Raw genomic sequence first — 26,229 nt, forward strand, 5'->3', positions numbered from 1 at the left:
CTTCAGTAATCAGCTCCCTGCGGGTTATCACCGGAGCTTGTCCATGCTCTTAGGGTACTTGTCGCCCACTATTATCATTAGCTTTCGCATGTCTGTTGCCTCTTCTTGTCAGGGAGCCTCTGACAGTAAGGCTCACGGCATCTTTGTCTTTGCATTTGGAATATTTCTCCCCGTAGGCATTCAGCAAACGCTGGTTTTTATTTTTTTGTTCAACTCTAGACCAGTGTTGTCCAGTGGAAATATAGTATGGACCCTGTATGTAATTTGAAACTTTTTAGTAGACACGTGAAAATCATAAAGAGAAAGAGATGAAATTAATTGGATAATATATTTTTATTCAACTCACTATACCCAAACTGTTTTCTTTTCAGCATTCAAGCAATATAAACACGTTGAGATGTGTTATGTTCTCTTTTTCTGTACTAGTCTTAAAAACCCAGTGTCTCTTTAGCCCTTGTAGCACAACTCAGTTGGGACCAGCCACATTGCAAGTGCTCATAGCCACGTGTGGCTGGTGGCTGGTGGCTCCTGGACTGGGCAACTAGGGTATTGGGAGGGGCTGCTCTGGACCTCTGTTTTCTTACCTACAAAACAGGAAGGTCTCCAAGAACTATCATCTCATATGTCTTCCTGTTCCTTTAAAAAAAAAAAAAAAGTGGGGGAGCTTCTAGGATTTCCTGATGAAGAAAGACAATATCCCCCTCTGAGAGTGAAGAGTGTCTTTCCACCAGCGACCAGATGGACCCGGCCATTTCCTTATATTTCCCTGTCCCTTGTGCTAAGTGTGTGGTATATAAAGCCCTCAGAAGCAAGGTCTGGCCACGGAACTTCTGTGGGCTCAGCTCTGAAAACTTAACTCCTTGACCATTTCTTTACTCACAGTGACACAATCAAGAGGCTAAACAATTAGTGATTTCTTTTAAATTTTTATTTTAAAATAATGTCAAATTTCTGAAAAGTCTACACAACTAGAACAAAGTAAAAAGTTGCATACTTTTCATCTAGTTTCCCTAAATGTCAACATTTCCTCTCCTTGCTATATCATTCTTTCTTTCTCTCCCTCTCTGTCTTTACATACACATACACACGCACACTCGCACACACACACACACACACACACACACACACACACACACTTTATGGATGGGAAGGCATAATTGTTTTCCTAATGTTTGTAAGTAGAGTGCAGAGACACGCTGCCCTCTAGATCATTCAGTATACACTTCTAAGACTATGACATCCTTCCATAACCATAGGACAATTGTCAACATTTAAAAACCACACGAATATGGTATAAATGGACATTTCAGTCTTAGTCTTGCCAATTGTCCCACTGACCTCTCCCTACTGATCTAAGATTAGTTCTGTCTGCAGAATCGTTTCCAGTCTAGAATGGCTCCTGAGGCTTTTATCTTCATGAGCCTTCACCTGTGAAAAACACAGCCTGTTTCTTTGTAGAGTGTCTACCCTTTTGGGTCTGTCTGACATTCCCTCATTATTCCTGTCAGGTGATGCCTTCTCAGCAAACCACGGGCGCCATTTTGTGTCCCTCTCAGGGCAGCCTCTCAGGAGGCACACGGTACGGATCTGCCCTCTCACTGAATTGTTAACCGTGGCCCCGTGGTTGGGGTGGAGGCTGTAGGTTCCTTTGTAGTATTTTTACTTTCGTAATCAATTAGTGGTATTTTGAGACCATGTGATGTTCTGTTTTTTTTATCCTTTTTTTCCCCCACTAGTTTTTGCACCCATAAACAGTTCTTGCTGGAAATTTCTGTTACTGTGTTGGTGTCATGGGGAGAGATTGCAACTCCTTCATTCATTCTACACGTAGCACTTAGCTTTTGATTGTAAGGTAGAGCTATCCCTCTCCTTCATGTGTGTTTTCATTTGTCCATATCAGTGTGGACTTAATAGAGTCTCATACTATCTCATGGGTCATAATCCATCACCCTCATTATTGTGTGTGTGAGAAGTAAGAACTGGGACTATGTTGGTTGTTGTTTTGTTTTTGTTGTTGTTGTTTTAAGTAGGCTCGCCACCCAGTGTGGGTCTTGAACTCACAAACCTGAGATCAAGGTTCGCATGTTCCACCAACTGAGCCAGCCAGGCACCCCACTGTTTGTCAAATTTTAATACTTGATTTTTGGAAACTGCAAACCTGAAAACGTAAGAGTGACAAAGTGAAGGAACAGTCTGTAGTTTCTCCTTATATCTGGTAAAAGCCTCAGTTAAAAAAATAAATAAATAAACATGTTACTTAGAAAAGCCCGTTATGAAAGGGAATTATTCGTTTTTTCCAAGATTTTTTATTTACACGAGAGAGAGAGAGAGAGAATGAAAGAAAGAGCACGAGGCGGGAGGAGAGGGAGAAGCAGGCCTCCAATTTAGCAGGGAGCCTTGTGTGAGGCTCGATCCCAGGATCCCGGGATCATGACCTGAGCCGAAGGCAGATGCTTAACCGATTAAGCCACGCAGGCACCCATGAAAGAGAATTATTTTAAACATGTGTTAATTACTGAATTACTATAAATGTGTATTAAACGTGCTATATATTCTGTACCAGTGAGTGATATTTCTATTAAGCACTCTTTTAAAATTCAAAAGGGCAATTCATTTAACCAAAGGAATAACGAGGCAGCACAATACCTTGTTTTTCTGGTGTTGGCTAGTTCTTGTGACCTCAGTCTCACAAAAGGTAATTCCACCTGGTTCCTTTGTTCCCCCAACCCTTGGACTTGCAGGGGCTTATATGTGCATATATACACTTTTTTTTTTCCCTTTTCCTACAGAAAATAGATAGGAAATGGCCATGGCCGTGAGCGTGGCTGAGTGGCTGAGTGGCCTAATGCTAGCCCGTGCTCTCTGCAGCCTAATTAAAGGAAAATGGTTGTGCTTTCTATGAAGAGATACACAGAATAACAAGAGAGGGACACAGGAAGTGAAGCTGAGCACTTAGAGCTTTCCCTTTGCTGCAGCATTAAATGCTAACCTTGCCTCATACTCTTCGGCCTGAATTTATATAACAAATCAGTGTAAATAGCTAGACAACTTCCAGGGCACTAGACTTACTGTGCAAATTCAATTAACGCAGCCCCTAACAAACCAGCGATGTGCAAGGAAATGCCACAGATGGAACAAAAGGCCAGACGTGTAGCGCTGGATAGAGTAGACTCGTCCCCATGCTCAGACTGCGGTCACGAGTGGCACCATAAGAGACTGCCAGACCCACTTGCTCGCTGTGGAGAAGGGTCCGGGCAGATGGCGTGGCCCCTGTGCTTTCACCCGTAAACTTAAATAGAAGGACAACTCTGAAGTATACAAAATCTACCCTCTTTCTATAAGAAGACAGGTTTGCTCTGGCAAGTTAGGCAAAAAGGCAGACAGGTCAGAAGACAATCTGGCCCAGCTGGGCCTTGACATGTCTGCACCTTGGCCACAGCCTGCTTTCCTGACCGCCATCTTGATAACATCCCACGAGCCACTGAGTTCACCCCTTTTGTTTTAATTGCCTCCCTCTTCAAAATAAACCAGCAAAAGCAAGAAATTCCATCTTTCCTCTTTTTACTGAAGCTTCATCAGTTCAGACAAGAGAAAAATATATCGAGGCCTTGGTTTAACTGTTTTTATGTTATTTTTATTGATTCCCACGGAGCTCCTTAGTGTGTGACAAACATCATGAAGGCTTGTTATGAAGTCTCTCTTACCTTTGGTGCAGCTAAAATTCATGCTGCCGTAAAACAGCAGCTAAAATAGTTAATGCAGATGCCCTTGAAGGTAGGAAAAGCAGTCCCCGAGGAGAAATTTGCAAAAGACTCTCTTCCAGTTAAACAACAAGGAGTGCTTATTTTAATTATTTCGTCTCAAATTCATCCCAGAAAAATCTGAGGTAGCTTACACAAATATATACAATAAGATATAAGTAAGAACAATCATCATCACACGATACAAATGGAGCTGTCTCCCTGTGCCGGTCATAAAGCCAACCATGTTCATGGATTGTCTGCTCCCATTCTGACACTAAGTCTTTGAGGTAAGGAACCACCTTTTCCCCCATTGTACAGCTATGAAGACCGAGGCTGGGAGATGTGAAAGCTAACCAGCTTGAGATTACATAAGCAACAAGGGGCGTAACTGGGATAAAAAGAAAAAGGCATCGGGAAATGGGAAACTAGGGGCAGGACTGCTGCATGAGGCTGAGCTGCAGCGCAAAGACTGGGTATTCAAGCACACAGGTCTTTGTGTAAAAACTCTCACGCTTGGCTTTGAGTTCCATCAAGGTCGAAATAAGGAGGGAAATCTCATCAGTAGTTGGATTTTTAAGGACCACAAGATAAATGTATTGCTTTTTCTCAGGTGAAGCAGTTTCTCCTGGTCTAAGCATCCAGGATTCAGAAAAACAAATGGACAGCAGACAGATCTTCCAGATAAACCTCTATGAATTGTATTTCTGAAAACCAGCAGGACTCCAGTGGCAAGGGAGGCAGGGAGTCTTGGCGCTGTCCTCAGTACCAACCAGGTGCTGACACATAGTCGGACAAACATGCTCTGGGAATCTGTGTTCTTTGAAACACTATAAAGCCTGGGTGGCTCAGTGGGTTAAGCTGCTGCCTTTGGCTCAGGTCATGATCTCAGGGTCCTGGGATCAAGTCCTGCATCGGGCTCTCTGCTCAACAGAGAGCCTGCTTCCCTCTCTCTCTCTGCCAGCTTTCAGGAGATGGCTGACTTCCGCCCAACATTAGAATTTGGGTTTAAGTGCTCATGCGTCGCAAACCATTTTTCCTTAGAGCAGTAAACACCCACATTGGTTGAGGCCAGGTCCAGATTGTGACAACAAATACATAGCCGATCTTTAGCAAGTGACAGTTACGACTGGTTATCAAATAACTAGTTGCTTTTGCCTTCAAAATCATTAATCTGACCTTTCCAGAGATGCCTCAAAGCAGGAAATTGACCAAATAGAGATTCTGGCAAAGTAAAGTTGGACAGGAAATATTTATAATCAGACTTCCATTTCAGGCTTTGGGGCTTGTTTGTTTTTGTCTGCTCCTGTGTAACTCCACTGCCCCAGAGATATGTAATATAACTTCTGAACAAAGCTAGGGTTAACTGGAAATACTTTTTGCTATGATTATTTTTAATCTTGTGTTGAAATGCACAAATCCACTTTCTTTCATGGGCAGAATAAAATGACCAGAATACAATCTTATACTCAAACACAAATTGTTCCCTGTTCTCTGCCTTTAAGCTTACTTGGGTTAGATGCAGGTGTGCAAGAAATAGCGGCTCTCCCAGGGGCTTGGAGGTGGGGGTCACATATGGAAAACACTTTGTGTGGGATGTTTTTCTGATTGTTTAATTTGAATGTAGACTGATAGATACGCTCTAGTTCTGGAACATCAATTAAATAAATACATTCTCCCAATATTCATAAGCTTAATGGTAAGAAAAGATTTTTGTTCCATGCAGATGCTATGGAGTCTTTGGCTTATCATAGAAGACACAACATCCTTCCTCTCATTCCTCTTCAGAGACAGAATCCTGATTTATAGGATGTTACATTGTACTTAAAATAAATGGCAATGATTCCCAGCCTCCTCTGCAACCAAGGAAGCCATATGACCAATCTTTGGCCAGTAAGACATAAATAGAAGTGCTAGGTGAGATTTCCGGAATTGTCCCTAAAAGTGAGGGGAAGGGCCCTCTTTTTCTCTTTATCCATCTAAGAACATGTATGTGATGACTGGAGCTTGGCAGCCATTTTGCACCATGAGGCCAAATGCCCTATGCATAGTACTGTGCTCTGATGTCAGTGGAACCACCATGTCCATCCTGGACACTTCACCTAACCATTCTTTGTGTGAAAAAAAAGTACTTATTTAAAAAACTTTTACAACTGTAATCAAATTTAATCTTAGCTAATGCGGGGGATACAAATGAAATGAGGTGATTCAGAAAGTTGCTAGACAGGCTCCAAAATGAGCATAAAGAAATGAGATTTGGTTGTGGTGTTGTTCAGAACATGAACTTTGAGGTCGAGCAGAATAATGGTTAAGAGCTGGTTCATCCTCATTAATTGTGTGACTTTGGACAACATTTCTGAATCTATTTCTTCTTCTGTAAAGTGGACTGGCAAGTCCCACTTTAGAGGTCTGGAACTAAGTTGAAGAGAGATAATACACAGAAACTATTTAGCACAGTGTCCGTGGGTTCGCATCCCCAGAAGAATACAACAGCACCTTGCCATCAAGCTGTCATAAAAAGTGACTTGTCTCGGAGTGACTTGTCCCTGCCAGGTGGTATGTAAGCTACCTTAGGCAGTAGACACAACTTACTAATTATGGAATAATTTTAATAAGAATTAGAAAAACAGTACTAACACATCAAATCTGTGATTCCACAGATATCATGGCTTAGGACAAGGCAGAAGTAGTTAGATCTTTTTTTCTTTTTTGAAGGGTAATCAATCTAAAGAAGATTTTTGAAGTAATGCATAATGTCCATGAAGAACTGATCGGTTCCCAAGTGACTAAAGGTTGGCAAACACTAGCCAAGAGAAGTGAACTTAGAAATGCAGTGACAAAGACCTGATGGCAAATGGACAGCAGCTTCATCCTGCTGAGCCTCTCTCCAGCCTTGCCTTCCCACAATATGCCCCTCTGCTGCCTGCATGTGCCTCAGTTTCCCTTACACTATGCCACCCTCCCCGCAGGGTGTGCTTCTGGAGCAGGGATCACACTTGCATGGTGGTTCTCTCGGTGCCCAAAAAGTGTCTGTCTGTGATTGATTAGTGGCCAAGAATGACCTCTACCTTGCCACTTTGTAGCTGTGGAAGTCAGGAGCCCTGGAAGATACTGGTTCCTGGAGGACAGAGAAAAGAGGGGAGAGAAAAGTATTCATGGGAGGACAGTGGGGAAGAAATGAGGACTCAGTTGAGCCAGCAGAGAACAGAGAGCCAGAGGAAAACAGGTGCTGGAAGTAAAGAAACAGGACTTTGAAAGTCTTCACTGGACCTGTCAGGATGGAGGGATGGATGGAAGGATGGATGATCAGATGGACAGATGGATGGAAGAAAGGAAGTTAGGACAAAGAATGTGTTCTTAGCGCCTATACCAGCATGGCGAAGGAGATATGGGGCAGATGGCTTCTGAAAACATGTTTACAAACCTGCCTTCACCTCACCCAGACCCCTTCACCAGGCTTTGCACACCACATGTCTTCTGTGGCCCTCAGGTGAGCAGTGATACCGGCCAGGCTGGCAATGACAGTGATGAGTCACAGGGGGCAACAGCTGTGTCTGGGTGCAACCACGATGACATACCCTGACATCTGTCACTTCATGCATTCTTAGACTATAAATGGGAGAGATGAGTTCTAGCAGCCAATGCTCCAGTCTGTGCTACACAAGGCTGAGACTTGCTGTGGGCGTGACCTACAGCTAGGCATTGTGGGAGCTGTCTGTCTATCCTCCTCCTTGAATTGAAGATGCTGTTGGTACAAGAAAGGACTTGGACAGTGAGAATTTCATTCTCTCAGGAAAGCCTGCAGCCCCGCACCCCCACCCCCTGTGCAGTTTCCCACAGGGAGAAAAGGCAACCCTTGGGTGAATTTCCAGCTTGAGCAAACTTCTGTGCGGGTGTGAGTAGCAGCTGGGGATTCTCTTAATGAGTCTAAAAGCAAAAACTATTATCTCTCCAGAATAAAATTAGATTTTTATTTAAAAAAGAAAGAAAGAAAGAAAGAAAGAAAGAAAGAAAGAAAGAAAGAAAGAAAGAAAGAAAGAAAGAAAGAAAGATTGATCTTGGAGAAAGGTAATGGATTTCTTCTCTGTCCACCTGCCTCCTTTTTCCTAACTATTGCGTGATTGAGCCATTTGAACCTCTGCGGGTAGGGAGTGCAGCCTACCTCTTCTACTTTTCTCCCCGCCTGCCAGGGAGGCCTTGCCTTGCAGTTAAGATCCAGGACTTGAAAGAACACCATCCTTTACCCACTGTAGTCTTTTCCCTTAGACATGTCAGTCTTTTTCCTAAGGTCAGCAAATGCAGCTTCCTCCAGCCTGTCCTCTGGGCTTCCTTTTCTCAGCATTCAGTGTAGCCACAGGCTCGGCTAGTTACCAGCTCCCCACCCAGCTTATATGATTTTGTCAATAAAATTGGCTGATTGACCAGATGAGGATGAGCTCTGAGGAAGTCTGATCAACTGCTTAATGATTGGGCCGTATCGACCAGGAATGGTTAATAGAGTTCCACAAGTTGACATTTCCCGGGGCTTCTGAGAAAAGTGTATCATTTGCAAAAGTGATGGAAAATTTAAGTCCCCCCAAAGAAGCCAGGCCAGTCATTGGCAAATTGACTAGAGACTATAGTGTCTTCTGTTTGGGTCCTGGATAATTTGTGTAAACTTTTTCTCATGGCCAGATCTGTGCGTAGAAATGATTTGTGTGATATTAACACCCAAACCCACACAGCCACTGAGAAGTCATGTCGCTGCCGTGTTCCTACCTAACATTCCCTCCTCAAGATTTCTAGGCAGCCAGCTAGGAAGGTTACCTAGTAGCTCTGGTTAGTCTTTCCTTTTTGAACATAAACTGGGAAAGCAGTTAATATTTTCTCTCCTTTTTCTTTTTCTTTCTTTTTTTAATTTGACAGAGATCACAAGTGGACAGAGAGAGAGGAAGAAGCAGGCTCTCCGAGGAGCAGAGAGCCCGATGCGGGGCTAGATCCCAGGATCGTGACCTGAGCCGAGGGCAGAGGCTTTAACCCAATAGCCACCCAGGGGCCCCAATATTTTCTTATTTTTAAAAGTTCAATAATTTTGAATAATTTCAGAATTATTATCAGGAGCTCCTAGGTGGCTCAGTCGGTTAGGAAGCTGACTTTTGATTTTGGCTGAGGTCATGAGCTCAGGCTCATGGAATCAAGCCCCATGTCAGGCTCTGTGCTGAGGCATGGAGCCTGCTTGAGATTCTCTCTCTCTCCCTCCTCCCCTTCCCCCCTACTCACTCTGGCTTTCTCTCTCTCTCTCTCCAAAAAAAAAAAAAAAAAAAAAAATTCAGTATTCATGGAAATAGAAGTTTCCCGAAAGCTGATCACTAATGCTGAGTATCCATAGCCCTCGGGGCAGTCGGTGCCAACCTGACCACAGCCTTGGCAAGGATTCCAGATGCTCCTCTCCTTTCTGTGGAGAAGGCAGGAAACCAAAGTACAGAATTCCTTCAGTTTGTGGGGAGAAAACTAGACCTACATCTTTTCATCCTTCTATCAAAAGGAGATCAGCTCGGTTTGACTCAATGTTCTTATCAATTGCAAAAGGAGTTTAGTTCAATTCCAAGCTTTTCTAATTTTAATAAGGAAGCCCGCTGTTTGTGTAGGATGGCTTAAAGGAAGCCCAAAGGGGTCTGTGCCACCCATAAACCCTCTATTATCTAAACAGGGTCCTAACAGGTGATGCAGAGGCTCTCCATGGAGAGGAGGGAGGGCAGCCTGAGGCGGACCCCTGCCCTCACCCGCAGGTGTCTTCGGAAACTTGGGCCCCACGGCTCCCTCCGTCTCCTTGGGACCAGCGGGATGCTGTGGGAACCCAGACCCCACAGTGAGTAAGAGAAAAGGACAAGTGCCCGGTTAACTTCCCTGCAAGGTCAGAACTACCCCAGGCAGTGAAATCAGCGCAGAGAAAGCGAGTGGAAGCCCTTGGGGCAAGAATTAGCTTCAAAAAGTATGTTTGTGTTGGCCTCAAGCTTTGGACAGTACCAGGGAAGACGCAAATGTGGAGAAGGCTGCTCTGGGCTGCAGAGATGGCACAGAGCCCACCAGGCAGGAAGACCAGAGTGGAAGGTGTCCGGACTGGGGCGGAGGAAGTGAGAATCTTGGGCCCTCCACAGAAAGGAGGCGTCAAAGGGAGCACTGGGCAACTGAGGTGCAGTCTGGATTGGGGAGAAACCTGAGCTGGAGACTCTGAGTGTGCGCCCTCAAGCTGTCAGCTCCCCACCGCTACTCGCCCTGAGCTCCCCCTCCCTACCCCCAGCCTACAGATGAGGGACACGCAGGAGCTCTGTCACCTACAGGCCAGGGCAGAGGGGGAGTTGACCATGGCTTTCCAGTCCCCATGCTGATGAAGGGGTCAGCATAGGAGATGCTCAGTTGGGTGCCCCTGCCATTACGGCTGGCGGCTGGTGTTGTCCTTCCTACGCAGAATGGAAAGGGAAAAGGAATGCACGCCTGTTTCATTCTTTCCCATAATGGGATTGAACTGGCCTTCTTTGAATAAAAATATTAGCCCCTGCTGGAGGGAATCAGGACTCAGAAAGCCTGCTATTGGGATGCTTTCACCACCTGAGATGCTCTTGCCTGGGTAGGGTGTGCAAATTAACATTCTCAGCATCCTTCAACCACAACAAATCAGCTTCGGAAATTCTTAGGGAACAAACCTCACTCCAGCTTAACACGTGTGTTTGGTTTGGTTTGGTTTGGTCACAGGGCACGTGGATTTTTAGCAAGTAGATTATAATGCCTGCCTTCAAAAATCTCCCCTAAAAAGTAGAGCCCCCTGTGCATTATAGAAAAGAGAAATCCAAATTGCTTTCATCTTAAGCTGATGCCCACATGCAGCACTTTAGAAAACTCAGGCCCCACAGCCCTGCCTCTGAGGGGCGGCTGGCGAGTTGGAGAGGCATTGTGTTCTGTGATGGGAGAATATTACTCTGTTTCGGAGAGAAATGCTGGAATATAAGGTTATTAAAAAAAATTTTATAAAATTGTTACACAGCCCCATTTTCTCTGCAAGTCAATTTCCTAAAATGTTAATTTGCCCATGGTTCAGAGGGCGGGAGGGATGAATAGGCAGAGCATAGGAGACTTTTAGGGCCATGAAACTCTTCGGTATGACACTGCCGTGGTGGCTATATGACAGACCCATTTGTCAAACCCACAGAATGTGCACCGGGACAGACAAATGAACCTCAGTGTAAACTACAGACTTTAGTTAAGAATAATGTATCAGTAATGAAATGACTGGGTGGCTCAGTCATTCAGCCTCTGCCTTCCGCTCAGGTCATGATCCCAGGGCCCTGGGACTGAGCCCTGCATCAGGATCCCTGCTCGGTGGGAAGCCTGCTTCTCCCTTTCCCACCCACCCTGCTTATGTCCCCTCTCTTGCTGTCTCTCTCTCTGTCACTGTCACATAAATAGAATCTTTAAAAAAAAAAAAAAAGAAAAAGAACAATGTATCAAAACTGGTTCACAACTGGAAGGAACTGGAACAAATGTGCCTTACCCATCATGCAAGGGGTTAAGAGGAGAAACCGAGGGCGGGGCCAATGTATGGGAACTCTGCATTTCTGCTCTCACTTTTTCTGTACACCTAAATCTGCTCTAAAAATAAAACATATTCATTAAAACATGTTAATTTGCCAGAAGCAAACAAGGTCTGGGGGAGTATGGAAGTGGCTTATAGAGAGAGACAGAGCTACTTGGGGCTATGAATGTAAAATGACCAAGCACCACAGCCCATAACGGGAACAAAGGGACAGGGGTCTTCATCATAGTGGCTGCTCTGAGGTCATCTGGTGAGCCCTTAAAAATCACTACCAGAAGAAGCAGTTTCTATAAGCACTGGGGAGAAGCAGTTTCTATAAGCACTGGGGAGGAACCTTGCAAATGAGATTCTTCTCCGGGTAGATTTTTGAGCACATTTTTCCCTCTCTTAATCAAAGGGACTATTGGAAACTGCAGATTATCTGCTAGTCATTTTCTTCTTAAATCCCATTCATTTCTACATTCCATCTGATCACAGTTGAAATCACCTTCCATGATCTCAGGGTTCTGTGATCGAGTCCCACATCTGGCACCCTGCTCGGCGGGGAGTCTGCTTCTCCCTCTGCCCCTTTCTCCCCAGCTTGTGCTCTCTCTCTCTCAAATAAATAAATAAAATCTTAAAAAAAAAAAAAAAAGGAATGGATGATCTTCCAGTGGGACTTCTGTTCAGGGGTCCACCCGAGTCTAAAATTGTTGTTTTAACCCCAGGCTAAGGATGTCACTTCATGCATCTTTAGCTTGATCCGGGTGGCAGGCTGTGAGAATCTGATGGCACAGACAGGTGTGCAGAAGCTGGTCTCCACGCAGGGTAGGGGCCCACACACTCCTCCTCTTGCTGGTGCACCAGCTCTCTCCTCCTGCCCCCATGCGGCAGGAGCCTTAGCATTTCATGACCCCATGTCCATCGCATGAAGCTGCACTCAAACTGAGAAGGAGACTTCCGAAGTCAGCCGACTGGTTTGGCTTCTAGGGTGTCTCTTTTCATTACTACACTTAGCGTTAATGGAACCCAGGAGTTCTTTCTTGAGAGAGAAAGAAAAGTCATAGAGACTTCTATAAACCTTTCCCTTTTATAAGTAAAAATGGCTGTCACAGATGAATTCCAGGAATATAGGTAACAAATAGTTCGCTACAGGGATTGTCACCTTCTGGACCAGGGTCCCAAATTGTTTTCTGATGGGAGACAATGGTAGGAAGTGTGAGAGAAATAAGATTTCAGGTCTCCCAGACCACTGGTCTGCAAGCTGTTCGAGGTACTGTGATAAGACTAGAAGTCATCAAATGCCCAGGTGCCCTTTCTGCTGGACACTGGTGTGAGAGTCATGGAGAGTTTCAAAGGCAGCAAAGAAAAACTTTGCAAAAATACCCAACTTCCTCTACGTGCCTCCCCTCCGTCCTCCCCCTACGCCATCCTCCCTCCCGTCAGGGACTGTACAGAGCGGCTTAGCAACTGCATTTTCGGAAGACGAAGGATCATGGGTTTCTCCAGCCAGCAGTGTTCGGCTCTGTGGACAGAGGCTAATGGAATGTGGGAATTAGACGGTGGGTGGGCTGGGACCTTCTGGAAGTGGAGTTTCCCCAGAGTTCTCTCTATAAAGCAGACAGGGGGGGAGGGCATGGAGCAAAGATGTTGCGCGGGACCTGGGTTATGGGCACAGGGCCGTGCCAGGCTGAGAAAGGCAGAGAGACTAAGGATGTGGCACCTAGAAGGATGTGGCTGTAGACCCTGAGATCAAGAGGGTGGAAACACACTGGAAAAATTTAAAAGGGTTCATTGGTGGGGCCCTCACTTAAGCTTCCAACTCTCGATTTCAGCTCAGGTCATGATCTCAGGGCTCTGGGATCGAGTCTGAAGTCAGGATTCACGCTCAGTGGGGAGTCAGCTTGAGATTCTCTCTCCTGCCTCTCTCTCTCTCCCTCTGCCCCGCCCCCCCGCTCTGGTCAATGGATGGATAAATAAATAAATAAATAAAAGATTTTAAAAATATACAAAGGAACCCATTGGTTCCTCACTTAGGAATTATGACAGTTTCAAGTTTGCACATCCAAAATTCCCTGAAGTAGGGACCATCCAGGCAAGGCTGTGCATTAGTGTCTGGACATAGGCTACAATCGATATTTTGATCCAGGAAGCTACTCTTCCAAGACGTGTCAAAACATCACCCCTCTGGGCTCATCCTCTCCGAGGTGGCTAGCTGGGCACCAATGCCATTGCTCTAGGAATTAGATGGAGGTTGGACGTTGGCCAGGGTTTGTAGGGGCCCAGAACCCCGGCCAGAACTCCCATCAACTCAGCTCCACTCACTACAAATTAGGTGGCCTCGAGCAATTCCAGAGGCGAGCAGATTTCCTCCAGCAAATTTCCACAAAGTGCCCTTCCGACACCCTCAGCCTTGTTTGCTGTGGGGCTTAGCAAGACCATCCCGAAACCCTGGTTTCACCTATGTCTTTCCCTCTCTTCCCAGCAAGGCTCTCTTTTTCATAATATTGCCCATCTTGGGGCACTTTACCGAGTTGTCACCTCTTAATTTGGCAGAACTTGCCTCTGTCCTAACGGAAGACCGATCAGGGCCTGGCAGTATATAATGTACTCGGGCGACGTGCATTCATTCATTCGTGGAGCTCTGGGAGATACCTGTCGCTTGCAAGTGCTGAGCTAGATGGCCACAGAGTGATGACAGTGGTCCCCGCTTACCGGAGGGAATATCTTCCAAGACCCCCAGTGGATGCCTAAAGCCAGGGGTGGTACTGAGCCCTGCATACACTGGCTTTTTCTACACACACATAACTACGATAGAGTTTAATTTATAAACTAGGCATGGTAAGAGATTAACAGCAATGACAAATAATAACAGAACACTTACAGCCATCTACTTAATAAAAGGTATGTGCACGTGGTCTCTATCGAAATGTTCTCATGCTGTAACTGTCCTCCTTGTGATGACGGGAGATGCCCGCACGACCAGGTGAAGGGAGGCGGAGGGAGCAGGCGTGGAGACGTCGTGTGAGGCTACTGCTGGCCTGCTGACGACACGTCAGGACGGGATCCCCTGCTTCCAGACCACAGCTCATCTCGTGGTGACTGAAACCACGGAAAGTGAAATCGCAGATATGGGGAGATGACTATACAGCATAGTCCGGACTGGACTCCTTCCCCGGGAGCAACCTTCCCGCCCACCCCGTCCTGAGCTCACCCCTTACCACTCCCCCTCTTCTCTCCACTCTGCCTTCCTGAGTGCTCTGCACACGCACTCCTGCCTCCAGAACTTTGCACCTGCTGTTCCCTCTCTCTGGAAAGCTCTTCCCCCAGATCTCTGCGTGACTCCCTCTCTCCCTCCCCTCGGGTCTTTACTCCATGAGCCTTCCTTTGCCCCCCCCCCCACATCTTTGTCTGACTTGTGTTTTTTTCCTAAGCAGTTCTCATTATCTAACACGCTATATATTCACTCACTATTCATCACTTGAATGGAAGCTTCCCAGTGGCAGGATGCATGTCTCTTTTGGTTCCTACTGTTTCCTCTGCACCCAGAACAGTGCTGGGCACTGGTGAATGTTCAATAAATATTAGTGGAATTAATAGTTGAACGAATAACAACAAAGGAGGTAATTAAGCATGAAATTTGGTCACATTCTGGCCAAGGAAATAGGTGATAGGTAATAACTGATCTAGCTTAGTGCCATGCTTAGCGTAGCACAGACTTGTCATGATGCTTGTCCTTTGTGGCCTCAGTGGTCCCTGGGACTCATCACCTCTTCTCTAAGAATTAACTTTAAGTCTAGGGAAACAGAAGGTGCTCGTTTGCACGTGGGCCCCAGTTTTTTCTTCCCCTGTGTGCACACATGACATCCATTAGCCGTAATGGGCATGACAAACACATCCAGAAAAGAGGGAAACCCACATGACCGGTGTGTCCCCAGCACTGAAGAAGTGAGGTTTCTGGTTCCCAGACACCTGGCGTTAAGATAAAGTAAGAGTTAAAATACCAATAAATGTGCTTGGTCCTCCAAGAATGCATCAGATTTTCAGCGATCGCCTGGAAATAGAGGAGGGCCTTATTGTTCTCCAGGTAAGAAAGCATTTATTCAAACAGTTTTCAGTGAAGAGTTAGCCAATATAAACACCAAAAGAGCTGCTCTCCTAAAAAGAGATTCAATTAAGCATCAGTGCAATTGTACGGAGACCATGTTGAACACCGAGGTGGCCTGTTTTTCTGGTCATTATTAATCCTGAGATCTTAATGATGCACAACGTTTGTGTCATTGTCTACCCAAATGTAATTTGTTTATGCAGCAGTTCAGCTAATCCTGCAATCTGTTTTTCTCAAATGAGGGCAGATAATGGAGACACCGTTCTTTACAAGTCTTCAGGCTTTTAAATTCTGATAAAATCAGGATTCTTCGCTGGGTCTTGCCCCAGCTCTGAATTAAACCACTTTAAATGTAATTATGGAACCTGGCCTTACATCAGGAACATCCATTTAAAAAATTGATTGGCTAGGCTGTTCCACGAGGCATTTTATGAGCAAACGATTGCAAAGGGGCCAGAACTGTAATTTATAAAGGCAAAAAAGCAGGTAAATACTTTATTAGTGGTAATGAGAGGGTTTCCAGCTAACTGAATCTTTTCTTTCCTCCCTAGCTACTTCATGGAGCCATGGTGCATGGCCCTCTTTCACGATCGTTTTATTGATCTAAGGAAAGAGTTACGCCAGATCTTGACCTCCAAGGAGGTAAGAGTGATTAATAGATATGTGAGTTATTCCTTGAAAATTACAAGCAGTTTATAGTCGTTGATCATTTAGACTTTTGTCTACAGTCTCCTTTTTGGTTTTACTTTTAAAGCCAACAATACTTCCTATAAACAAGCTAGGGAGCATGCGAACGCGAACATCGTGGTCCTTCTGGAAAAGTGTGTTATTTAGATCTTTTTGGGAGAGGCAGATTTCTTTCTCCTTTTTACACATAACTGTATTTCCATTATCAGCTAACAGTGTCCGCTGGAAACTGGGTCTGAGTTTTATCTACTTGTTCTCAAGAACAACATTGAATTCCTTTAGTTTCTGCCCACACTTGCTAGCCATTCACTAAACATGTGTGCACGTGTGTACGCACGTGTGCGTGTGTTGTTATACAAATGTAAAGGGAAGACATAAGATGTCCAAACACACCCCTTTAATATCCAAAACCTCTTTCTCAAAGTGATAATTGACTGGAAGTTAGGCTACATTTCCCAAAGTCTCCATGCTCAGCAAGAAACTTGACTCTGCAATGTCAATCATGAAATACTTGGGAAACTTCAAATTCAGTTCTTTCATTCAACACGAGAGTCCTTACGGGAGCTGTGGAATGTTAGCATCTATGCTCAAAAAGTGGTCAGATATCCATCCTAGATTCTCCCTTGCTCCACTTGGACAAGGGCGGGGGCACAGCTTAACCTCACTGTGTTTTATTGTCTTCATGGTCAAGTCCTGCGACTCTGTTATCAATTCCACTTGAGAGCACCTGTGCCCCTCGAAGGTTCCCATGGTGAAGGCCACCATCTTGGGCAGCACAGATCATGTGCCCAGCCCCAGCTGTATGAACCACCTCCCTTAACCATGAGAGCCATTCAGGACACTCTACTGTTACAGTTTTGACTTTATCAATGAGGGGGCTAAAGCTGAAAGATTTTAAATGACCTGCTATGGGTTACACAGCTAGGCTGTGGCCAGCAAGTTTCAGACTCAAGGATCCCTTGGCCTGAAGCCAGGTATACAGGCAGTGTGCCATATGGACTAAACTGCTGGGCTTGGTATCTCCTCTTCATCGCCTGCCCCCTTTTCAGTTTTATGCCGGGGGTCCAAGATGGGAAATTGAAATAACTGTACTAATCCAAAGCAGATTCAAATTGGGGGAAATAGGTTTAAAGTATAAATCAAACTCAGTTGTCTTTAGGACCCACACAGATAGGAACCAGGCAGGTAAAGGTACATGAGGGAGGCCGAGGGGACTGTGACCATGCAAAGGTCATCCCCTGCTGAAGTCACTCAAATTTGAATAAATGCTACAGGTTTAACAGGTCCCCCACTTCATGCTAAAACTGAGGGACTCAGCTGAGGTTGAAACATGAGCTCGAGTTGTGAGCCTGGTGTTTACTGAATTTCATTCAAATCCTTAGGCCCCTCTCTTGCTCTCAAAATGCATTCTGTGGTTCATTACTGCACCACAGCAAAGACTCATTAGCTTTCTAGTTATTCCATCAAAACTCTGTGCCTAAGTCCTTCTACACCCCCAGAATCGAGCTCCTCTGTTAATATTTCACACAGAGCCAAGGAGTTTTAGAAGTCAAGCTTAAAAGGGAAGCTGTCCTCTCATTTTTTCAAGTAAACCACAAAACCCAACAATAGTCGCTTTTCACGGTCCTGATTGAGACCCCCGTAACCTTTTATCCAGAGACAGACATCTGCTCTGGGTCAGTTTGTTATGTGTGAAGTCAGCACGGACAACAGGCCCTTTCAGTAGACCAGAAGGGACCGTGAACATTTGTGGAAGACACACTGAGGGCTCCCCCACCATTCTTGTGGCTTTTCTAGATTTCTGGGAAATGAAACTTCTGGAAGAAGAGCTTCCACTGAGACCTTGCACTGCTTTCTGCATTTCCATTTGTCAAATAGGCAAGGCTACAGGGAGAGGTGGTGCCCACAATGGTGTCTGCCTCTAGCTCAGACCCGTCTCTGCGGAGCAGAGATGACCTGTTCCCACCTCAGAGAGCTGTGGGAGGAGTGAAGGAGGGATCACATGCAAGTAAATGTCACAGAAGAACAGCTCCCAGGAATTGCTGGCCCCCACAAATAATGGCAGTGGAGACCAGCTGGCAGTGGAAAGAGGGCTCAGATAAGCAGATAAGCAGACATGCAGGAGTTCATTTAAGAATCTTGCAATAGGGGGCACCTGGGTGCCTCAGTGGGTTGGGCTTCTGCCTTTGGCTCCGGTCATGGTCCCAGGGTCCTGGTACCAAGCCCCTCATCAGGCTCTCTGCTCTGCGGGGAGCCTGCCTCCCTTCCTCTCTCACTGCCTGCCTCTCTGCCTACTTGTGATCTCTGTCTGTCAAATAAATAAATAAATCTTAAAAAAAAAAAAAAAGGAATCTGGCAATAGGAAAAGAAAGAGCTAGCCTTCACTAAAGAATGATGGTAATTCTTATCCTCAAATATAGAGATGAACGTGACCCACTTCATTTCACTTCTAGCTTGGCTTTAGGAAAGTGCAGGAGTCCAGTCCCATCAACTATGATATCCTATAGCTCTCCCTCTACATGAAGAAAAGGGAGTAAAAGACTATTATCTTTGACTGTTTTATTTTAAAAACAAGCTCATTGTAAGACTTCACAAGTCCTTTCATGGAAGTAAAGAGGAACAGATTATAAACCCACTGGGACTGCTTTTAGCAGTGGCTTAAGCCAAAGAGTCACTGACCAATGTGAAATTTTGTATAGTCAAGATCATTTCTCAAAAAGATAACAAATATAGAAAAATATTATAAAAATATATGCACCTAACAACAAAATCCATATTATATATATATATATATATATAGAGAGAGAGAGAGAGAGAGAGAGAACTGTTGATAGGAATCAAGGAAGAAGTAGTTCTAAATTAAGGGCTGGGGAATTCCATATCTCACTTTCAATAATGGATAGAACAACCATTTTTCTTATTGATATTGATATTGATATTCTTATTGATAGAAGATCAATAAGAAAATAGGGCACTTAGACAACACTATAAAACTAATAGACCTAAGAGACACACACAAAACACTTTACTCAACAGCAGCAGAATGCACATTGTTCTTAAGCATACATGGAGCGTTGCCCAAGATAGGCCATATGTTGGGTCACAAAACAAATGTCAATAAATTTTCAAAGACTTAAATCATACAAACTATATTCTCCAACTGCAATGGAATAAAACTGGAAATCAAAAACAGAAGGAAATAATTCCACAGAATTGTGGAAATTAAACACAGACTCTTAAGCAACTTCTTTGATTTTAAAGAAGAAATCAATGAGATATTCTAAATACTTAGAAACAGGGTGCCTGGGTGGCTCAGTGGGTTAAACCTTTACCTTTGGCTCAGGTCATGATCTCAGGGTCCTGGGATGGAGCCCTGCATTGGGCTCTCTGCTCAGCAGGGAGCCTGCTTCCCCCTCCCCTCTGCCTGCCTCTCTGCCTAGTTGTGATCTCTCTCTCTCTCTCTCTGTCAAATAAATAAATAAATCCTTTTTTTTTTTTAAAGAAATACTTAGAAACAAATGAAAACAAAATCACAACGTACCAAAACTAATGAGATACAGCTAAAGCCATTTTTCAGAGGGAAAACTGTAGTTACAAATACCTGGAGTTGTATAAAGGAAATATCTCAAATCACTAACTGAATTTTATAACTTAAGGGACCAAACGAAACCCCATACTAGCAGAAAGAAGAGAATTATAAAAATTAGAGTAGAGATAAGTAAAATAGGGAGTAGAAAACCAACAGAGAAAATCGGTGAAATCAAAAGATAGTTCTTTGAAAAGATCAACAAAATTAACAAACCTTTAGCTAGACTAAAGATAAAGACTCCAATTATTAAAATCAGAAATCAAAGTGGAAGGGATGCCTGGGTGGCTCAGTCAGTTAAGTGTCTCATTCTTGATTTCAGCTCAGGTCATGATCTCAGGGTTGTGAGAGCAAGTCCCAAGTTGTGCTCCACACTGGGCATGGAGCCTGCTTAAGATTCTCCCTCTCCATCTCTTAAAGAGAAAGAAGAAGAAAGGAAAGTGGGAACATTTCCGCTGATCTTACAGAAATAACAAACGATTATAAGAGAATGCTATGAACAATTGTATGCCAAGCAACTAAATAACCTGGAGGAAATGGACAAATTTATAGGAACATACAAACCACAAAACTGATGCAAAGAAATTTTAAAAATCTCAACAGACCTATAGTAAGTTAAGGTATTGACTCAATCAAAAACCTCATGACAAAAAAAAAAAAAAAAAAGAAGTTCAAGATCAGGTGCTTTGCTGGCAAATTCTACCAAACATTTAAAGAATTAACAGGGGCTCCTGGGTGGCTCAGTGGGTTAAAGCCTCTGCCTTCGGCTCAGGTCATGATCCCAGGGTCCTGTGACCAAACCCCACATCAGGCTCTCTGCTCAGCAGGGAGCCTGCTTCCCCTCCTCTCTCTCTGCCCGCCTCTCTGCCTGCTTGTGATCTCTGTCTGTCAAATAAATAAATAAAATCTTTTAAAAAAAGAGAATTAACAGTAATCCTTGTCTAACATCTCAAAAAAAAAAAAAATGGAAAAGAATACTTTCCAGCCCATTCTTTGAGGCCAGCATTATCCTGATACCAAAGCCAAGACATCAAAGAGGAAGAGAACTACAGACCAATATCCCTTATGAATTTAGACCCCAAAATCTTCAACAGAATACTAGCCAACTAAATCCAGCAGTATATCAAAAGGATTATACACCATGGGCAAATGAGATTTACCCCAAGAATGTAAGAGTGGCTCCATATAAATATCAACCAATGTAATACACCATAGTAATAGAATGAGGAGAGAAAAAAAAATGCTGTTATCTCCATTGATACAGAAAAAAACATTTGACTAAATCAAACATTCTTTCATGGTAAAACACACACACACACACACACACACACACACACACACCCCTAGGAATAAAAGAGGGCTGCTTCAACCTGATAAAAAGGTACTTATGAAAAACCTACAGCTAAAACCACACTCAGTGAAAGACTGAAAGCTTTAGCTCTGGGGTCTGGGACAAGACAAGAAGGCCTTCTTTGACCGTTTACATTTAACTTTGTATTGGAAATTCTAGCCAGAGCAATTAGGCAGGAAAAAGAATCAAAAGACATCCACATTGGAAAGGAAGAAGTAAAACCATATTCTGAGATGCCATGATCTCATATGTAGAAAATCTGAAAGAATCCACAAAATACTAGAGCTAATAAATGAATTTAGCAAAGCTACAGGATACAACACCAACCCACAATCATCAGTTGTCTACATTAGCAATGAATAATCCAAGAGTGGAATTAAAAAGACAATTCTATGTACAATAGCATCAAAAAGAATAAAATACTTGGGGACAAATTTAAACAGGAGGTGTAAGATTTGTACACTGAAAACCTCAAAAACATTTCTTTTTCTTTTTTTTTTTTTAAGTGTTGTTTGTTTTTTTGTTTTATTTGACAGACAAAGATCACAAGTAGGCAGAGAGGCAGGCAGAGAGAGAGGAGGAAGCAGGCTCCCCGCTGAGCAGAGAGCCTGATGCGGGCTCGATCCCACGACCCTGGTATCTTGACCTGAGCTGAAGGCAGAGGCTTTAACCCACTGAGCCACCCAGGCACCCCTCAAAAACATTTCTGAAAGAAATTAAAGCAGAACTAAATAAATGGAAAGACATTTGTGTTCATGAATTGGAGACTTAATATAGTTATAATGGCCACACTCCCCAAAGCAATGTACACGTTTAATGCAATCCTATCAATGTCCCAATGACATCTTTTGCAGAAATGGAAAAATTCAGAGGAAATACAACAGACTCCAAATAACCAAAACAACCTTGGGAATAAAAAAAAGCTGAAGGACTTACACTTTGCAATTTGAAAACTTACTATAATTCAGTAGTAACCAGGACAGCGTGGTACTTACATAAGGACAGATATATAGGCAATGGAATAAAATAATGGATAATCCAGAAGTAAAACCATTTACATGGAAAGATTTATATCATTAATCATTAGGGAAATGCAAATCAGAACTACAGTGAGTTACCACTTCACACCCACTAGGATGGTTATTGTTTAAAAAAAAAGGAAATAAGTGTTGACAAGAAATAATCATACTGAAGAGGGGAGATGGTCACACTGAGGGGAGAGATGGTCACATGAAGGGGAGACGGTCACACAGAGAGGACACACTGTGAAAGACAAATGCACAGAAAATCTGTTTATGGTTTAGAGCAGTATTTGCCTTAGATAAAAGTTCCATTTTGTGATTTTATAGTATTTACCCCATGGTCAGAAAAGCACCATATACCATGAGACCCAAATCTTCTATAATTTTTGTAAAGTCATATTTGCTTGATACAATTCTCTGAAAAACTAAGGAATCATGCTTGGGGTCATTCTGGCAGCCCTCAAATGTTTCAGCCCCCCTAATATTAAGTCCTGGGCATCGGGTGCCGTTTTCTCTGTCACTGTTTTGCTGAGCTGATACAAATTTGAAGTCCTCTGAGCCCCACTGACTGTTCTTCCAGGTGAAGTATGTGTAATCTCCAACACCTTGTAGGGTCTCACTTAAATAATCCAGTGTTAACTGTTTTGCTTCCATATCTTTTGAACCTATTTCCCTATCTATAAAATTCTTACTATTAATAAATTAGTATCCATTAGAACTTTGCAATTCATGTACTTTTTTCTTGTTCAAAAGAAAAATTATTGGAAGTTCAAGCAAATATACCATGAAAGTCCCCGCGACTCTTCTGTTGGGGTAATTTGGAATTCCTGTGGTGTTCAAAACACGTTCAGCTCAAAGCTTGGTGACGTACATAACCTCTTATCAATGGGCAGGTGTACGATGAAGCAAATAGGGTACAATGTGAGCCGTGGAATCCAATGGTGTGTGTGCAGTGGTGCTAAGTGTACAATTCAGTCAACATGCCTCTGTTTGAATATTTTTATAATAAAATGTCAGGAAAACACCTACTCTATTACAGATATGCACAGCATATCTCAACTTTAAATAACTATTCTTGCTGAGACTTATCTTTAAAGATGTCAATGAAATTTGACTTGACTAAGAATTTAAGGTTTTTTTAAAGATTCTATTTATTTATTGGACACACAGAGAAAGAGATCACAAGTAGGCACGGAGGCAGGCAGAGAGAGAGGGGGAAGCAGGCGCCCCACTGAGCAGAGAGCCCCATCCCAGGACCCTGAGATCATGATCTGAGCCGAAGGCAGAGGCTTAACCCACTGAGCCACCCAGAAGCCCTGAATTTTAGGGCTTTTAAATCCTATTTCTTGAGAGAACTGTAACCACATGAAACTTCTAGAAGTTTTCATGTAAAAATGTTTAATCACTTCCTTTCTTATTTTTAAAACAAGGGTGATCTATAATTTTTATCTGAGTATTAAGAACTTGACATTACTATTCTTGCTAAACCTTGAGAACATTACGCCAAGTGAAATAGGCCAGTCAGAAGAAGACAAATGCTGTTTGATCCCACCGACATGAAATATCCAGAGTAGTAGATTCACAGACAGAAAGTAGGATTACATGGCACAATTCTGCTTTCTTCATAATTGGATGACTTTCTTATATGTGTGTCCTGGGTTACTATTTAAATAAATTAACCTTTATATTATTTTAAAGGGTTAAAGCGGTAAATCTTATGTGTATTTTCCCACAAGTAAAAATAAAAATTTAGAAACCTGGGGGTGGGGTGGCGAAGACCGTCCTTGGGAAGATGAGTGCTTTTTTTCATTTTAGTGAAACTGCCCTATTATTGTCCAAGTAATTTCTGTTATCTAGTCTCTTCCTGTGTTTTCCAGGAGGAAGACCTTCCCTCCATAGAACAGTTAGCCCGGCAAATAGAAGATGAGGAAATTAACCTGAAGGAGAAGCCCCGGAATTATCTCAAAAGAGTCTACCAGGAAACCATCTACAAGTCATTGGTGGAGAAGAGCATTCTTGACTACCTGCACTATAACCACTACCATCTGCCCATGTACGCGTGGCCAGGCATCATTTAGGTGTGGCCACGTCTCCACTTTGTTGTGTTCCCACGTGGAGTTCGGCGACGTGCTCGGTGTAAAAAGGAAGCTTCTCTGAAGCCTGGCTTGACAACCAAGCACCACCGTGGTTTTGGGACTTCTTTTTCCACCTCCACAAACGCCTGTAGTTTTCTATCGTTCCAGTAGGTGGCGCACGGCCGTGGGTCTCTATTCTGGGGCAGGGAGGTGCTTTTGAACACCAGGCTAGTTCCGGTGCAGAATAATCCATTTCAGCAATAAAATGGGATACACTGTGCAAGACTTGTTTTTACGTTGGGTGTGATTCTGATAGATTTCCCTAAATGCCCTGCCGCCAGTTTTCTCAGTTCTTCACCTGTTTATCCAGTACTACTCCTTGGTGATAAAAAAAAAAAAAAGAAAGAAAGAAAGAAAAAGAAAAAAGAAAAGAAAACCATGAGCCCAGTATGGAAAATCGGTGAAACAGACGATGAGGAATTAGCCCTGTAATCCAACGTCATAAGAACTGTTTATGTGAACTTTGAAAATTAGGCAGGTGGTATCACAATTTCTGTATTTTGACGTTATAGGTTATGAGAATGAAAACTCTTAAGGTCACACTGGCTAACATGTTTTAACAGGTTTTAGATGAGAAAAATATTAGTGGCCAATCAATGCAGTTCATTTCCTTTAACCCTTAGCACATGCTTTGCACCGGGACCTCTGGTACATGTCACCTGTAACATGGCTCCAAAACTCTCTTTCTTATAAATAAAGCAAATTTAGTGCCCACTAGAAAACATATTGATGCAGGAACAACAATAGTTTTCATTTATTTGGACCTCTTTTAATAGTGTGACACAATTCACAACCGGATTTTTTGATCAACAGGGTTTAAAATCGTTTTCATGGGTGCAATTCTGGTTTTTCAAATTTTTTTTTTTGTATTTATGTCAACATTCAGCCAAAGTTGGCACAATTACACTTGTCACTCAGCTATTAGGAGGGAAAATCATAGTTGGTGTTACAGAATTATACACCCCTTATCAAACTGATACGTCTCAAAAAGACAATTGTTCCAGAACACTAGGTTTGAGTTTTCTGAAGCAGGCAAAAGCAGGCAATAAAGTCAGCTAATCCTTCACACCCGTATGTTTTACACAAATGTGTGGGTCGCTTGGAGGCCCAGCTTCAGCCACATACTACAAACTGTGTAACTGAGAGAACAATCCCTACCCTTTGGTTCTTCAAACTGCTAACCAACACACCTGAAACCACATTTCAGGGGCCACCACATAAGTCAGCTTGAGGATCTATTCACCCCCCCCCAACTCCCTTCCCCGAGAGGTCGTGGGTGAAACTCATCAGAAAAAAGAGTGAGTTTCTGTGACAGGCCCTGGGACCCGTGGGTGGAGATTAACAACCACCTCAAAAAGGATCAAGGGTTAGGATTTCTGCAACCAAGTATTACCCTTGAAAACCTTTTAGTCACACAAATGCGATCCCACATGACAATGCCGACCTTAACATTGAATCACACATTCGTGTGACAGTAAGTTTTTCTTTGCTACTTTTGAAAAAGTAGGCTGGGATTTGAAAAATGTGCAGAATGGGCTTTAGTCTACAAAATATCTGAGGAGGTCATTCTCACAACTGTCCCACATTCACAAAGTAAGTAATTTCCCAAGTCTGAGCAGGAACTTTGGCATCTCTGGGTGGACTTCAGCATTTTACCAAACCCAGGGACAACTTCAGTAAGAAGAATAGAGAAGAACCCAGGGGTCATTGATTTGGGGCCTGACACTAGCTATGTTAAGGACTTCAAGAGAATAAAGGTATTTACTCCTCACTGATGATAAAGCCTTGCCAAAGAAAGCGCTTCCGAGAGAACAATATTTGGACTTCAGTGTGCGAGCAAAGATTCTGTCTAGACAGATGCATGCCTGAACTCCCTGAGTATTTCAGCATTTGCTGTTGAGCTGGGGACATTTTGGGCTCAAATGAAGGCTGATCTTGGAATTCGATCATTTTGAACAAAGCACAGTGACAAGAAAACACCAAAGTCAATTTCCCCAAGTCTTAGGCCTGCAATCACATGCACCTGACCATGTTTCCTGAGGCCTCTGACG

At 43.4% G+C, this 26,229-nt stretch overlaps 1 protein-coding gene across 5 annotated transcripts in view; it reads left to right on the top strand.

Moving 5' to 3' along the window:
* CFAP61 (cilia and flagella associated protein 61) overlaps positions 1–24,886 on the top strand; it is a 285,821-nt gene extending 260,935 nt beyond the window's left edge. For all 5 annotated transcript variants that reach the window (XM_032351542.1, XM_032351539.1, XM_032351538.1 and 2 more), the window contains 2 exons: positions 15,949–16,039; positions 23,921–24,886. In XM_032351542.1, the coding sequence (XP_032207433.1) occupies positions 15,949–16,039; positions 23,921–24,121 (292 nt within the window). In that variant the 3' untranslated portion in view covers positions 24,122–24,886. The remainder of the gene's footprint in view (positions 1–15,948; positions 16,040–23,920) is intronic.
* Positions 24,887–26,229: the final 1,343 nt, after the last annotated feature.

This window comes from Mustela erminea, chromosome 7, assembly GCF_009829155.1.
Source record: "Mustela erminea isolate mMusErm1 chromosome 7, mMusErm1.Pri, whole genome shotgun sequence".
Taxonomy (NCBI): domain Eukaryota; kingdom Metazoa; phylum Chordata; class Mammalia; order Carnivora; family Mustelidae; genus Mustela; species Mustela erminea.